Consider the following 12,641-nt stretch of genomic DNA (forward strand, 5'->3'; position numbering starts at 1 on the left):
GCCCCGGCTTCCTAGTTCATGTTTGACTCTTTCCTCTAAAACCTGTGCCGAGTCTTTGACTGCATGCACGGGAAGCACAAACGTTCAACTTGTATGCAAAAAAGGTACAAAAACAACTAGAATATAAAAGTTTTGGTAATATAAGGCCATCTGTTCAAGTCCACCTTGGAAACCTGTAACAGATATTTAAATACTACAGTGAAAAGGCATCTTAATATACTTTTTAAAAAGATCTGAAGTACTCCGCTAAGATTAAGTATGTAAAAAAAAATCATTTCCCTTTGAGGGCACTTTGTCCTTTGAAGAAGGGAGGCGGGTGAGGAAGCCGATGGCGTCAATGCTTCAGCCATGGGTAGGCCTCGATGGAGGCCCTGCTGCGGTCCCCGTAGTCATACAGCAGCTCCTCCCCGGCTGCGATGTCGCGGGAGGCAATGAGGATGAGGTGAGGCACGCCATCGATGTCGTGCAGCTTCGTCTGGCAGTTCCCGCACTTGCTGTGATTGATCAGCCTTCCCAGGCGGTTTGTCTCTCTGGTGGCGTCCACGCTGGCGGGAGGGGGCAAGAGGGCATCAAAGTGATAAAGAGGCTTTTGATCTGGCAGAGCTGCGCCAGCTCCGCTCTGGTGGCATCTCAATCTAGAGCCACATTTTGGGCAATTCAATTCAAAAAGTGACTTTTGAGAGCCTGGAGTGGCCCTGGGTGGGGGCTTAGGGGTAGAATCCAAATGGCTCTTTATGGAGGCACCAGAGGTAGTTGCAGCGTTTGCAAAATAAATAAATGGATAAAAATCAAACCCATTGGGCATAGGAGAGAGTGGTCCTCCAGCCAGGTGCCCCAAGGAGAGGTCGGGGGAGCTGCCAGCAGGTTTCTGTGTGACACCTCTGCTCCTGGCCAGATGAAATGGCCTCTAGGATGTCTCTAATCCCAAATATTAAAAATAGGCAGCACTGCATCACAGTTGGATACAGACAGCAAGCACTACAGGGCCAGCCCGACCAATGCACAGGGAGCCCTCCACGGTTCCTGGCCCTGTGGTCGTCCTCTGTGCCCAGAAGGTGGGAAGTCACTCAAATGTGCACTTACCAGTAGGTTTTGCTCAGATACTGAAAATAATACATGTAGCAGCCCGTAGAGGGGTCTTGTGCATACAGAGCCTCTCGCTTCTTGGCGTCAGTGATCTCGATAAGGTCGCCGTGGTACTCCACCACAAAGTCACCCCGGGAGAACTGCTTGGTGGCGATCACGCCCCTGCCTTTGCCATCAATGAGGTCAATCTGTCAGGAGGTGAAAAGAGTGTTGTTGGTTGATAAGCCTGATGGATGCTACCAAGCCTGGAGGGCTTCCTGGAGCCTTGCATGTTCTTAACCAGCTTAACTGAGCTAGGCCTCAATAAAAACAAAATCCACTCCTGCCGGGGCACGGCTGCAGGGGCTTCACTTAGAGCACAAGGCTGTGCAACTGCAATGCAACTGTAGGTGCCTTCCACGCCCCTGCAGAGCACCTCCGCGCCCATCTGCACAGCACTGTTCCATCAGATCCCAGCAGTCTGCTAGGTGGGTACTGCCCCATCTGCAGATGAGGACATTGAGGCAGAGCCACGTGTCCAAGGCCACAGGCTGGGAAGGGGTGCAGTGGGAAGTCAGCCCACAATGCACTGTGCTCTGGGTAAGGAGCAGGGCCTGTGTCCTGGCCTCTCCTGCACTCCTTCCTTTACCCTCCATGTTTGTCCTTGCTCTGTTATAAATGGAGTCCGAGGGTAGCTGCTTGAGGGGCCCAAGGCTTAAGTTTGGATCCTCCTAGATGGTGGGTGGAAAGGAAGCCTTCTGTCCCTTGGCTCCCAGTCCCCACAGAGTGGGGCAGTAACCCCCTCCTGACAGAGCCACTTGTGTTTGAAATACACTAAGGGCCAGGGGTGGAGCTCAGGGGTAGTGTGTGCTTGGCATGCATGAGGTCCTGGGTTCAGGATTAACCTTCCCCTTATACATGCACACACACAGAGAAAAGCAAAGGTCATGAACATGGTCATGTGGGAAAGGTCAGGACAAACTCAGCTGCTCTTTGAAAAGTCTGCCCAGGCGTGTTGCCAAGTGAAAGAAGCCAGGTGCAACCGGCCACACACTATGAGCTTCCATGGGTGTGGACTGGAGAGTCACTTTTGTGGAGAAGACAGCAGACGGTGGCGGGCAGGAGCTGGTGGGGGAATGGTGGGCACAAGGTACCAAGTTCCCATTTGGGAAGATGAAGCAGCTCTGGAAGTACACAGGGATGCTGGCTGCCCAAACTGAATGTTCTAAATGCCCCTGCATCATTCACTTTAAAGGCATGCATATTTTTAATGTGTGTGTGGTTCTGGGGACTGAACCCAAGGGTGCTTCACCACTGAGCCACAACCCCAGTCTTTTTTTTTTTTTTTTTTTTTAAAGACATGGTCTCACTATATTGCCCAGGCTAGCCTCAAATTTGCCACCCTCCTGCCTCAGCCTCGTGAATAGCTGGGATTAGTTTAAATAATAAATGTTATGGGTATTTTACAATTTTTTAAGAAGTTTCTCAGGATAACATTTACATACGAAGCCCATCCATGCTCCCTTCATACAACAGTTTTCCTACCTGGCTTTTTGATCTGACTTGTCAGTGACACCTCAATAAAGGCAACAGGGCTGCTAGCCACAATCCTGGGGCCCTGGGAAGGAGGACAGAACCCCGCAAGCCCAGCACGCATCACCACCCTTACCTTCATGCCTTCTTCCTTCCCACTTTCAATCAGCTCATCTATTCTCTTCCTTTCTTCAGACTGGGTGGAGGAGAAAAGAGCAGTTTCAGCATTTACTCTAGGCTACACCACAGGGCCATGGCTGGTCTCTGTGACATGGGTCCCCAGAGCTGCCCAAGCCCCAAGCACCCTCCTTTATTCATCATCATCTGTTGTGGACAACTGTCACCTGGAACCAGCTTCACCTGGAGCAGGAAGGACCCAGTGCTGGCCCAAGGGCAGAGGGGGTCTGTCATATCTTGGATCTTAAATGTCCCAAAGGCCCATGTGTTAAAGGTGTGGTCCCCAGTGTGGCACTACTGGGGGGCAGTGAAACCCTGAGGAAGTAGGAGCTAGAAGGGGTCTTCTGGTCACTGGGGACATGCTCTTGAAGGGCACAGTAGGACCTCAGCCCTTCCTCCGCCTCTCTTCTTCTTGGCTATAAGGGGAGTGGTTTTGCTGTCACATACTTGCTCTGTGACATGCTGGCTAACCCAAAGCCATGGGGGTCATGGATTGAAACCTCTAAACTATGAGGTAAAAACAGAAAATCAAACTATATGCTGACCATCTCGGGTGTCTGATGCAGAAAGCTAACACAGGGCCTTCTAGATATGTTCTTCTCAGCGTGTAGAAGGAATCTAACTCCATACATAATTACTGTAGGAGGTTAGAGGCTGAGCCCTTTAGAGGACACGTGTGCTCCATACCCTTCCCTGCCCATCACCTCTGTGAGGCCCACAGAACTCTGCATCTCCCCAGGAGCCACGGCCATGGACAAGGGGCATCCCCGCCAGAGGGTCCACATGGCCCTGAGTGGAGAAGCTGGAAGAGTGGACATTCCCAGTCTCCCTTTTCCTATGGAGCTGGGCCCTGCTGCTCTCAGTGCATAGACACTATGGAACAAAAGGGACTATGTGAAGTCCGACTAGCAGCCTCAGGCCAGCGCAGCGCAGCAGCAGACCTCCGCCTAAAGGGACAGCAGAGACCAGCTCTCCCTGAACCAGCTCTCTACACCTGCAGTGGGCCAGACACTGTGATGTGTTGGGGACACTGGTGAATGGGACAGGTCTCTGCCTCCTTTCCACTCAAGCCACACCTTGCTGGTCTCCTGGCTGTCACTCTGCCACCCCACACCCCATTCTGCACTCAGCAGCAGGAGCAGTCTTTTGAAAAGGTCGAAGAGATCGGCCACTGCAGTGTTGACTTCAGAGTAGGCACTCACATCCCAGAGCTGGCTCCTTAGTTGTGACAAATTTACCAGAGTAACAAAGCCTCTGTGGGGACTCTCTGTACTATCTTTGCAACTTTTCTATAAATCTAAAACAATAATTACAAAATTAAAAGTTCATTTAAACAAAAACAAAGGTTCTACTGCTACTGGGATAAAAACCCAGACTTTCCTCTGTGGTCTGGAAGGTTCTGCAAGATCCAGATCTCCCTCCCAGCCCCTATGCCCACCTACCCCGAGCCCACCACAGCCTCATAGATGCCCCTCCAAGGCTAAGCTTGCTCCTGCCATGGGGTTTTGCATTCACTGCCCTTTTAAAAAAATGTATTGTGGTCCTAGGAATTGAACCCAGGGGTCCTCTACCACTGAGCTAGAGCTCTAGCCCTTTTTCTTTTAATTTTTTTTTTTTTTGTAGTTACAGATGGACAGAATGCCTTTATTTTATTTGTGTATTTTTATGTAGTTCTAAGGATTGAACCCAGTGCCTCACACATGCTATGCAAGCGTTCTACCACTGAGCTACAGCCCCAGGCCTCCAGAGCCCTTTTTGATTTTTATTTTGAGACAGGGTCTCACTAAGTTATCATAGCTGTCCTCCAACTTGTGATCCTCCTGTCCCAGCTTCCCGAGGTCCTGGGATTACAGGCCTGCACTACTGTCCTTAGCACAATGGTCTTTTTAAATTGCTACTCATTCTCCACCTGAACGTAAGCTCCAGGAGCACAGGAGCCTGCCCTGCTCCCACTGGAGAATCCTGACTAGGACCTGGAGGTAGAGCAAACAAACCCCTTTAGCAACCACATGCACCTTACTCGTAGTGATGGCTAAAGTGTACAGATGAGGGACGGGGGCCACATACATGGGAGCAGGCGTGGAAAACCGGGGACAGGTAATTGGAATTTTCCTGCTGACACTGAACGCGGCCTAGAGGACCCCGAGCAGCTAGATGCCCTGAACACAGAGCCAGGGAGTTGGAATCTGGTTCAAGGCCAGAAGCCCAAGGCCTGCAAGCAGTTAGTTCTGGGCTTCCTAAGGAGAGTTCTGGCAGAATACAAGCTGGCCTCCAGCACATGGAGTGGTGTTGGCAGGGCCTGAGTGAGGGTGAGGGGGGCTTGTGGACAGAAGGAGATGCCTTTAACAGTGCCAGGGTGGGATCGGCAGTGACACCACAGGTCCAGCCCTGGGGCTGGTAGGGAATTAGAAAGGGCTGCCAAAAGGTGGAGCTCGCAACCCAGTGTGGCTGCCATGTTGTCCACACCCAGGCCAGCCAGCCTTGGGGCCCCTCCGCACAGCACGGCTGAAGGTAACTACCTAGGACCCATCCCGAGTTCAAATCCTGCAGCCTGATTCCTCTCTCCTGCCTCGGCCTGGACCCTGGACCCAGCTACCCATCCCCCACTTTGTCTCCAAGCTCAGTGAAATGTCTCATTGGTTTTCATTTCAGTTTCACTCCCACCTACCTGGACCCCAGCCTGGGCCCAGTTCCTGCTGGCCTTGAAGGGCAGTGAGGTCAGACCAACTTCACCGCTCAGACAAGCCCCACTGGCCACACCCTGGGGTTTCCTCTGCACACTCAAGAGAGTACACACCCAGGCCCACAGCAGCCACGTTGGCTGGGACAGAGACAGCCTCACCCCTGGCCAGCAGCAGGCTTACTGCCATGGGCAGCAACAGCCCAGCATTCACTCGGCAGAGCCCACACACACACAGGGAAGGGCACAGCACAGCTGTTGCTCACAACTAGCTCCTGGTCTGTCCCCAAACGAGCTTTTTGTGTCTGCAGCCCAAGCTCTGAGAAGCACATGCACCTTCCCTCCCCAGCATGTACTCCAAGACTGAGCAGACCCCACTGCGTTCCTCTCTCCTCCAGGCCCAAGACCCCTGGCTTCCTAGTACAACAAGGTGAACTCAGCTGCCTGGACGGGAGCCCCAGCCTGCAGCTCCAGCCCTGGCTGGGAGGAGTCCGCTGGGCAGGCCCCGCCCTCCCTCTGCATCACTACATTTGGCAGTGACAAGCACAGCCTCCCACTGCCGGCCTGTTTTATAACAGCTCCTTCTTGGCCAAAAGAAACTGCCATTCTCCAAAAATAAAGCCAAAGTAGTTCTCTGGGGTTAGAAAAATGGACCCTGTTTTAATTTCTTTCTTTCTTTTTTTAAATAAAGCTCCCTCAATTAAAAATAAAAGCATGGTAGATCTGTGTATCTACATTTGCAGATTTAACATAACACGTGCTAGAGGAGTCCGGAAAGGTTGAGGCAGAGACACTGTCCAGCTGGGCTTCCTCCTTGTGCAGGAAGATGATCCTGAGCACCCAGGTCGAGAGGGCTGTGGGAGGGGAGTCAGGGTGTGTGTGTCTGTGTGTTGGGGCCCGGCCACACCCTGCAGTTCCGGAACAGGAAGGCAGTGGCCACGCCCACTGCAGCACACAGGACACTGCAGCCCCCTGCATGGCACATGCGGGTGTGGCTGCCACAGGCTGCCTGGCCTTTCTGCCTGAGTTCTCCACTCATTCTGCATGTTCCCAGCTGGCTAGGAAGCAATGGGGACGATAGTCACAGTTAACTGGCCTCACTGTGGAACGGGCACAGTCCTGTGTCCCCCACATCTGAACCCATTTCTTTATTCCCCTCACCAACCACGCCAGGCACTACTTTATCTCCTCATTCTACAGATAGGAGCGTGTGGCAGGGTAGGTGACCGACCTGTGCTTGCACAATCAGGAAATGATTCCAACCGCTCCTCTTTACTATCCTGAACAACAACATGGAAACTTTTTAGATTACAGATAGGGCAAGCCTCTGAAAGAAGAGGTGGCCTTTCCCACAATTCCAGCTCCAAATGGCTCTGCCAAAGTCCTGGAAAAGCCACCCTGACAAGAACACCTGGCTTTCTGTGCCCTATGATATAGGTTGAGCTTCTTCACAGAAGCCTCCCAACTGCAGCCCCCGATGACCCCAGCAAGCTCTTGGTGACCCCTGCTACAGGGAGGGCAAAACCAGCTCCAGAGAGACAAGAGGCCTGGCCCAAGATGACAGCATGAAGCCCAGGCCCGGGGGGCCACGCCACCCAACTCTACCTGCAGCTCGGCCTTGCTCTTCCTGGAGCTCCTCCGGACAGGGTAGAAGTCCGTGAGTTTGCGATTCTGTTGCGTTTTTCCTTGAGCTCTGGGTGAGAAGAGGAGAAAGCAACCATCAGGCCTGAAACCACACCAATACAGCTCCTTAAGAGGTGGCACCTTGGACACAATGTCACCTAACACCTCTGCCCACTGGGGCCTGGTGGCACATCAGCTCACCTGCCCGGGGGGCCTCAGAGACAAAGTACAGACTGTCTATTCTCATCAGGGAGGGACAGGCAGAGCAGGCCTTGTCGGCTCAGGCCACACTGAGGTGCTGGCATACAAGGACACCAGGATGAGGCCACAGGGGTCTGAGCCTCTGCCCGATAGGGGCTGAGAAGATGGACTGCTGAACCCCAGTGGGCACCCAAGCAGCCTTCTGGCGGTCACAGGAGTCAAACTGCTCTGCTCTGGGAGGAGAGATTGAGGGGACTTACTTTTTCCGAGGGGTCTGTTTTCCCTTGAGGGGCTTTTTCAGGGCCTGCTTGGCAACGGCTGCATTGGTAGAATCACAAGTCGAGGTTGGAGTTTTTGGAGGTTCTGCTGCTTCAGATTTTTGGTTTGGAAAAGGTGCCAGGGGACCTCTCCTGGCGTCTTTGATCTTCTGTTCTTCGGACTTCAGGGAGCTCCGGATGGCATTCCCAGCACTTCTTTTCTCTGCAGGGGAGGGTGGGAAAAGACGGGTTTATTTTCTACTCCGCGTCTTCCAATCTTTAGACAGAGGATCATGAGAACCTCAGGCAGCAATGCCCAGCCTACTGAGCCAGGGCCCACCATGCCATTAAGGCAGAAGTGCCTGGTTCTAGTCTCTGACCCACCAGGCAGAGGATTTGGCCTTCTGCCTCTTGACAGGGGAGAGAGCCTGTGAGGCAAAGCACCACGGACGGCAACAGTGGCAGGAGCACCCAATCAACCGATTTTAGGAATTAGGTTTCAGATCCCAAAAAACAAGCTCACTTCCTAAAGCACGATAGTCCTGGTCCATGCAAGTAGGGGACAAAGGAGAAACTCTGTCCAAGCACTGCCTAGCATGCATCCTTTCAGATGCTTGACAAAACAAGTTCTCCTTCTCTCCTCTTTTTCTTTTCTATCTGTGGTGCTGGGGATGCAACCCAGGGCCTCACAGATGCTAGGCAAGCACTTTACCACTGAGCTATACACCTGGTCCTTTTTATTTTTTATTTTTTCAAAAATATCTTGTCAATGGACCTTTATTTTATTTTTATATGTGGTGCTGAGAATCGAACCCAATGCCTCACACATGCCAGGCAAGCTCTCTACCACTGAGCCACAACCCCAGACCTACACACCTGGTCCTTTTGAATTTTTATGTTGAGACAGGTTCTAAGTTGTGGAGGGTGACCTAGAACTTGTGATTCTCTTGCCTCAGCCTCCCAAGTAGCTTGGATTACAGGCACGTGCCACTGAGCCTACCTAACAGGTCTTGTCCAAAGAGGGTTGAAGCCCCACGTTCACAGTGGCTCTTGGCACGGTGGGGTGGACAGGCTGGCAAGCTGATAGTCGCACTGTAAGTGTGTTCTTGACAAGCCTGGAGCCCCAGTGTTAGGGAACAGGGTTTTTTTTTTTTGGTTTGTGTTTTTTTTGTGTGTGTGTGTGTGGTGCTGGGGATTGAACTCAAAGCCTTGTAAACAATTTTTTAATGACTTACTTTTTTTTAAGATGTTGATAGACATTTATTTTATTCATTTATTTATATGTGGTGCTGGAGATTGAACCCAGTGCCTCACACATGCTAGGTTAAGTGCTCTACCACTGAGCCACAACCCCAGCCCCCGTAATGATTTACTTTTTAAAGTAATATACTCTTTTTTTTTTCTTATTTATTTTTATTGTTTAATTTTCGGCAGACACAACATCTTTGTGTGTATGTGGTGCTGAGGATCGAACCCGGGCTGCACGCATACCAGGCAAGCGCGCTACTGCTTGAGCCACATCCCCAGCCCAAGTAATATACTCTTGGTAGGAATGTAAAATGGCACAGCCACTTTGGACGACCTTCTGACATTTCTTCAAAACATGAAACATAGAACTACCATATGACCCAGTAATGCTACTCTAGGCAACTACTCGAGAAAATTAAAGACATATGTCTATACAAAAATCTGTACAAGAATGCAGAAGCTCATTCATAACAGCCAAAAAGTACAAACAATTCAAATGTCCATCGACATGTGAATGATTAAACAACATGGTCCATCCACAGTAGACTGAGATTCAGCCACAGGAAGGAATGAAGCACAAAACACTACAACACAAATGGGCCTTGAAAATACCACTGCTGAATGAAGAGCCAGAAACAGAAGGTTATCTGCATATGATTCCACTGATATGAAATGACCATGACAAAGCCAGACAGAAAGTAGTGTGTGGCTGCCTAGGGTTGGGGGAGTCAGGGAGTAGAACACTGACTGCTCTTCATGGGCTTCTTCTTTTTATTTGTATGAGGTGCTAAGGATTGAGCCCAGGGCCTCGCATGTGCCAGGCAAGCGCTCTACTTCTGAGTCACAACTCAGCCTAACTTACATTATTTTTATGTGGTGCTGAAGATCGAACTCAGGGCCTCATACATGCTAGGCAAGTGCTCTACCACTGAGCCACAACCCAGCCCTCATGGGTTTCTTTTAAGGATGATGAAAATCTTCTGGAATCAGTCATCGATAATAGTTGCACAATCTGTGGCTATACTCAAAACCACTGAACTGTACATTTTAAAATGTTCAACTTTATGATACACGAACTACAGCTCAATAAATAAAAAAAAAAATAAGTATATCATGTGTGCTCACGCACACAAACAGTTAAGTTTTGCATATATATATATACATATATGTTTTTGCCTGGGAATAACTAACTGCAAGTTAAATGATAAGAAGTACGGAGCACTGTGACCATAAACAGAGTTTTCCTGAGAATGTTTATCCATGCTTAAAAGGATTAAGCTGCCGAAAGGATGTTTTTACTTTTCCCTTGTTTTAATTAACAATGCTGTATAAAGGAGGAGAGAAAAAAGTAAAGACGGTGCTCATTTTCTACTGAATGTGTGTGTGCGTGTCTTTTTTTAAGCATCTCTGCTGTACCAGGAATTACAGATTGTCAGTGGGTTCTGACAATATCAATCCTGATCATTTTCACTCCCTTACATGCCTTCTTGAGTAGAACCTCAGAATATTGGGGTCAGTGTGGCAGGAGTCCCCATGAATATTCCCTCTGCGGTCAGTCTGCCATGGTAGAACTAGGGGTAAGAGCCTGGCCCTTGGGGTCTCCAAAGTACATTTGACTCCAAATTTTAATCATTGCCAGTTGGTAACACCATTAGCCAAATAAGTTAGCTTATTTGGGACAACATACATTTTGTCCTATCCCAAAATACATGTGAGGCTGGCTGGCTACCACAACAGCTTCCTGTCCCACACCTGAGTGGCAGGTGCTATCCTAAGTGCTGCAGGAACAGGAATGAGCAAGGATGTGATGCTGGCAGTGGGGAAAGCTGGCATCTAGAGAGTATCACAAAGCCATTCTGCATCTATGCTGAAATTGATCCTCTAGATAGCCTGCAGGTGAGGTAGGACTGCTCTCTCCCAACTTACAGATGAGACAACCAAGGTTCGAGGCTCGCAGAAGATAAGCAACCTCCCTGGCTCCTCCTTCTAGATGGCAGTTAGGATTAGAACCCAACTCATCTGAGATTAAAATAGTATCACTCTGTGTACTGGGGGAAATCAAGCTGAGGGCAGGCTCCAGCCTCCATGCCTGGTTCTCAGATCTGGCCCCAGAGGTCAGGCTCCATCATCACTTAGGATGTTATCTGTCGGCAAATACAAGGCTTCCCCCATGGAGCCGCTGGGAGCCAGAGGCTCTGGTCCTGTCAGGCAGGTTTTAACTAGTTGGGAAAGAACTCATGCTCCCTATTGAAGTTCCAAAAGAGAATATTTGGATGAGAGTAAGATTCTTAGCTTGATTGCAGGACCAGACAGAATTTTACATAATCATGCGTTTTCTGGTTTTAATTAATTAATTATTTTGCCATGCTGAAGACCAAACCCAGAGTCTGATGTGTGCTAGGCTCTATGACGGGGCTAAACCCCAGCTCTCCCTCAGCACTTCAATTCCACATCCTGTTGCAGAGTATGCTGCTTTAGACAGTAATGCTGAATATTTGGGTAGAAAGAAACTTTAGAAACGGAGTCAAGGCCCACCAAAGGGAACAAAGTTGATCCCCTGTATTCACACAGCACATGATCGCCTTGTCTACACCATCTGTACTTTTCACACTTAGGTTCTCTAACTGTGGGTCAGGCGCATTAGTTTGTAACTTGGCAAGACAAGTTGAAGGACATGCTGACTCCTTTGAAGGCAGGGAGAACCTGTTGGACCAACAGGGCACACGCCCTGGGATAGGCTACTCTTTTCCTGTTTTTTTTTTTTTTAATATTTATTTTTTAGTTGTAGTTGGACGCAATACTTTTATTTCACTTATTTATTTTTATGAGGTGCTGAGGATCGAACCCAGGGTCTCGCACGTGTGAGGAGAGCGCTCTACCGCTAAGCCATAACCACAGCTCTCCCCTGTATTTTTTTAAAAATATTTTTTAGTTGTAGATGAACACAACATCTTTATTCATTTATTTTTAGGTGGTGCGGAGGATCGAACCCAGTACGTGCTAGGCAAACAGAACCCCAGCCCTCCCCTGTGTTTTTTAGCAGGAAGATGGAACATAGTTCAAATTTCTCAAACTAAGGATTGGAAAGCCTGGATAAACATATACACATATATGTCCTTACAAAGGAGGGGGTTTCTGCAACCTAACCAGCTGAGATCAGAATAAGACCATTTTGAAGGCTTACCTTCTCGTTTCCTGTAGATTCCAGCTAATGGTTTCCCCTGGCATTTGACTTCGTGATGTGCAACTGAGTTCTCTTCCTGAAGGGGGGAACGCATTCCAGAGCATTTGTTCGGGCTCATGTAGGTATAGATCTTTGATTGCCCGGCAAATACGTTCTCCTAAAAAGACAAATGAGTATTCTGAAAGAGGCTTGAAAAAGAAGAAAATCTCATAGCATTTAAGAGGAGAAGGGGAAATAAGAATACAAAAAACAGCAGGGTGTGGGAGCACACGCCTGTAATCCCAGCAACTCAGGAGGCTGAGAGAGGAGGATCACAAGTTCGAAGCCAGCCTCAGCAAGGTAGCAAAACCCTGTCTCAAAATAAAAAATAATTTTTAAAAAGGACTGAGGATGTGTTGTTCAGTGGTAAAGCACCCCTGGGTTCAATCCCTGGTACCAAAAAAAAAAAGACAAAAGACAAATGACATTATCTCTCAACAACAACTAAGCTACAAGGGATTGCCAGCCCCAATTCTCAGGGGAGCACTGGCAGGGTTAGAATTTCCCCAGATCCAAGAACACATGAGGTCTCCAATTATGGTGGTATCTAGCCAGAGGTAGAACCAGTTGTACACCAAGGTCTACATAGGAGGAAGCTGACCTACCAGGTCCAAGTGACCCAAGGAAAACTTAC

General features: G+C 49.3%; 2 protein-coding genes across 3 annotated transcripts in view; one reads left to right on the forward strand and one right to left on the reverse strand.

Moving 5' to 3' along the window:
- Positions 1-7,027, forward strand: part of Rilpl2 (Rab interacting lysosomal protein like 2) — a 36,717-nt gene extending 29,690 nt beyond the window's left edge. The window contains exon 4 of the mRNA XM_015502419.2: positions 5,854-7,027. Coding sequence (XP_015357905.1) covers positions 5,854-5,995 — 142 coding nt within the window. The 3' untranslated portion in view covers positions 5,996-7,027. The remainder of the gene's footprint in view (positions 1-5,853) is intronic.
- Positions 15-12,248, reverse strand: Kmt5a (lysine methyltransferase 5A). Of its 2 annotated transcripts, none has more exons than XM_048785507.1 (6): positions 11,969-12,248; positions 7,540-7,759; positions 7,061-7,181; positions 2,735-2,794; positions 1,084-1,274; positions 15-545 (listed from the first exon to the last, which is right to left on the reverse strand). In XM_048785507.1, the coding sequence occupies exons 1-6, from the start codon at positions 12,084-12,086 to the stop codon at positions 335-337; spliced, it is 921 nt and encodes a 306-aa protein (XP_048641464.1). In that variant the 5' UTR covers positions 12,087-12,248; the 3' UTR covers positions 15-334. The 2 variants fall into 2 exon arrangements, with proteins under 2 accessions (XP_048641464.1, XP_015357904.1); XM_015502418.2 differs by having other exon boundaries at positions 7,061-7,148; positions 11,969-12,229.
- Positions 12,249-12,641: the final 393 nt, after the last annotated feature.

The sequence above is a fragment of the Marmota marmota genome, unplaced genomic scaffold, assembly GCF_001458135.2.
Source record: "Marmota marmota marmota unplaced genomic scaffold, marMar, whole genome shotgun sequence".
Lineage (NCBI taxonomy): Eukaryota > Metazoa > Chordata > Mammalia > Rodentia > Sciuridae > Marmota > Marmota marmota.

Coding starts and splice junctions, on each gene's coding strand:
- Kmt5a (XM_048785507.1), bottom strand. CDS start 12,086: ATGAGCCCGAACAAATGCTCTGGAATGCGTTCCCCCCTTCAGGAAGAG. Junction 7,760..11,968: donor AATCTACAGGAAACGAGAAG/GTAAGCCTTCAA, acceptor CCTCCCCTGCAG/AGAAAAGAAGTGCTGGGAAT. Junction 546..1,083: donor TATCTGAGCAAAACCTACTG/GTAAGTGCACAT, acceptor CCCTCCCGCCAG/CGTGGACGCCACCAGAGAGA.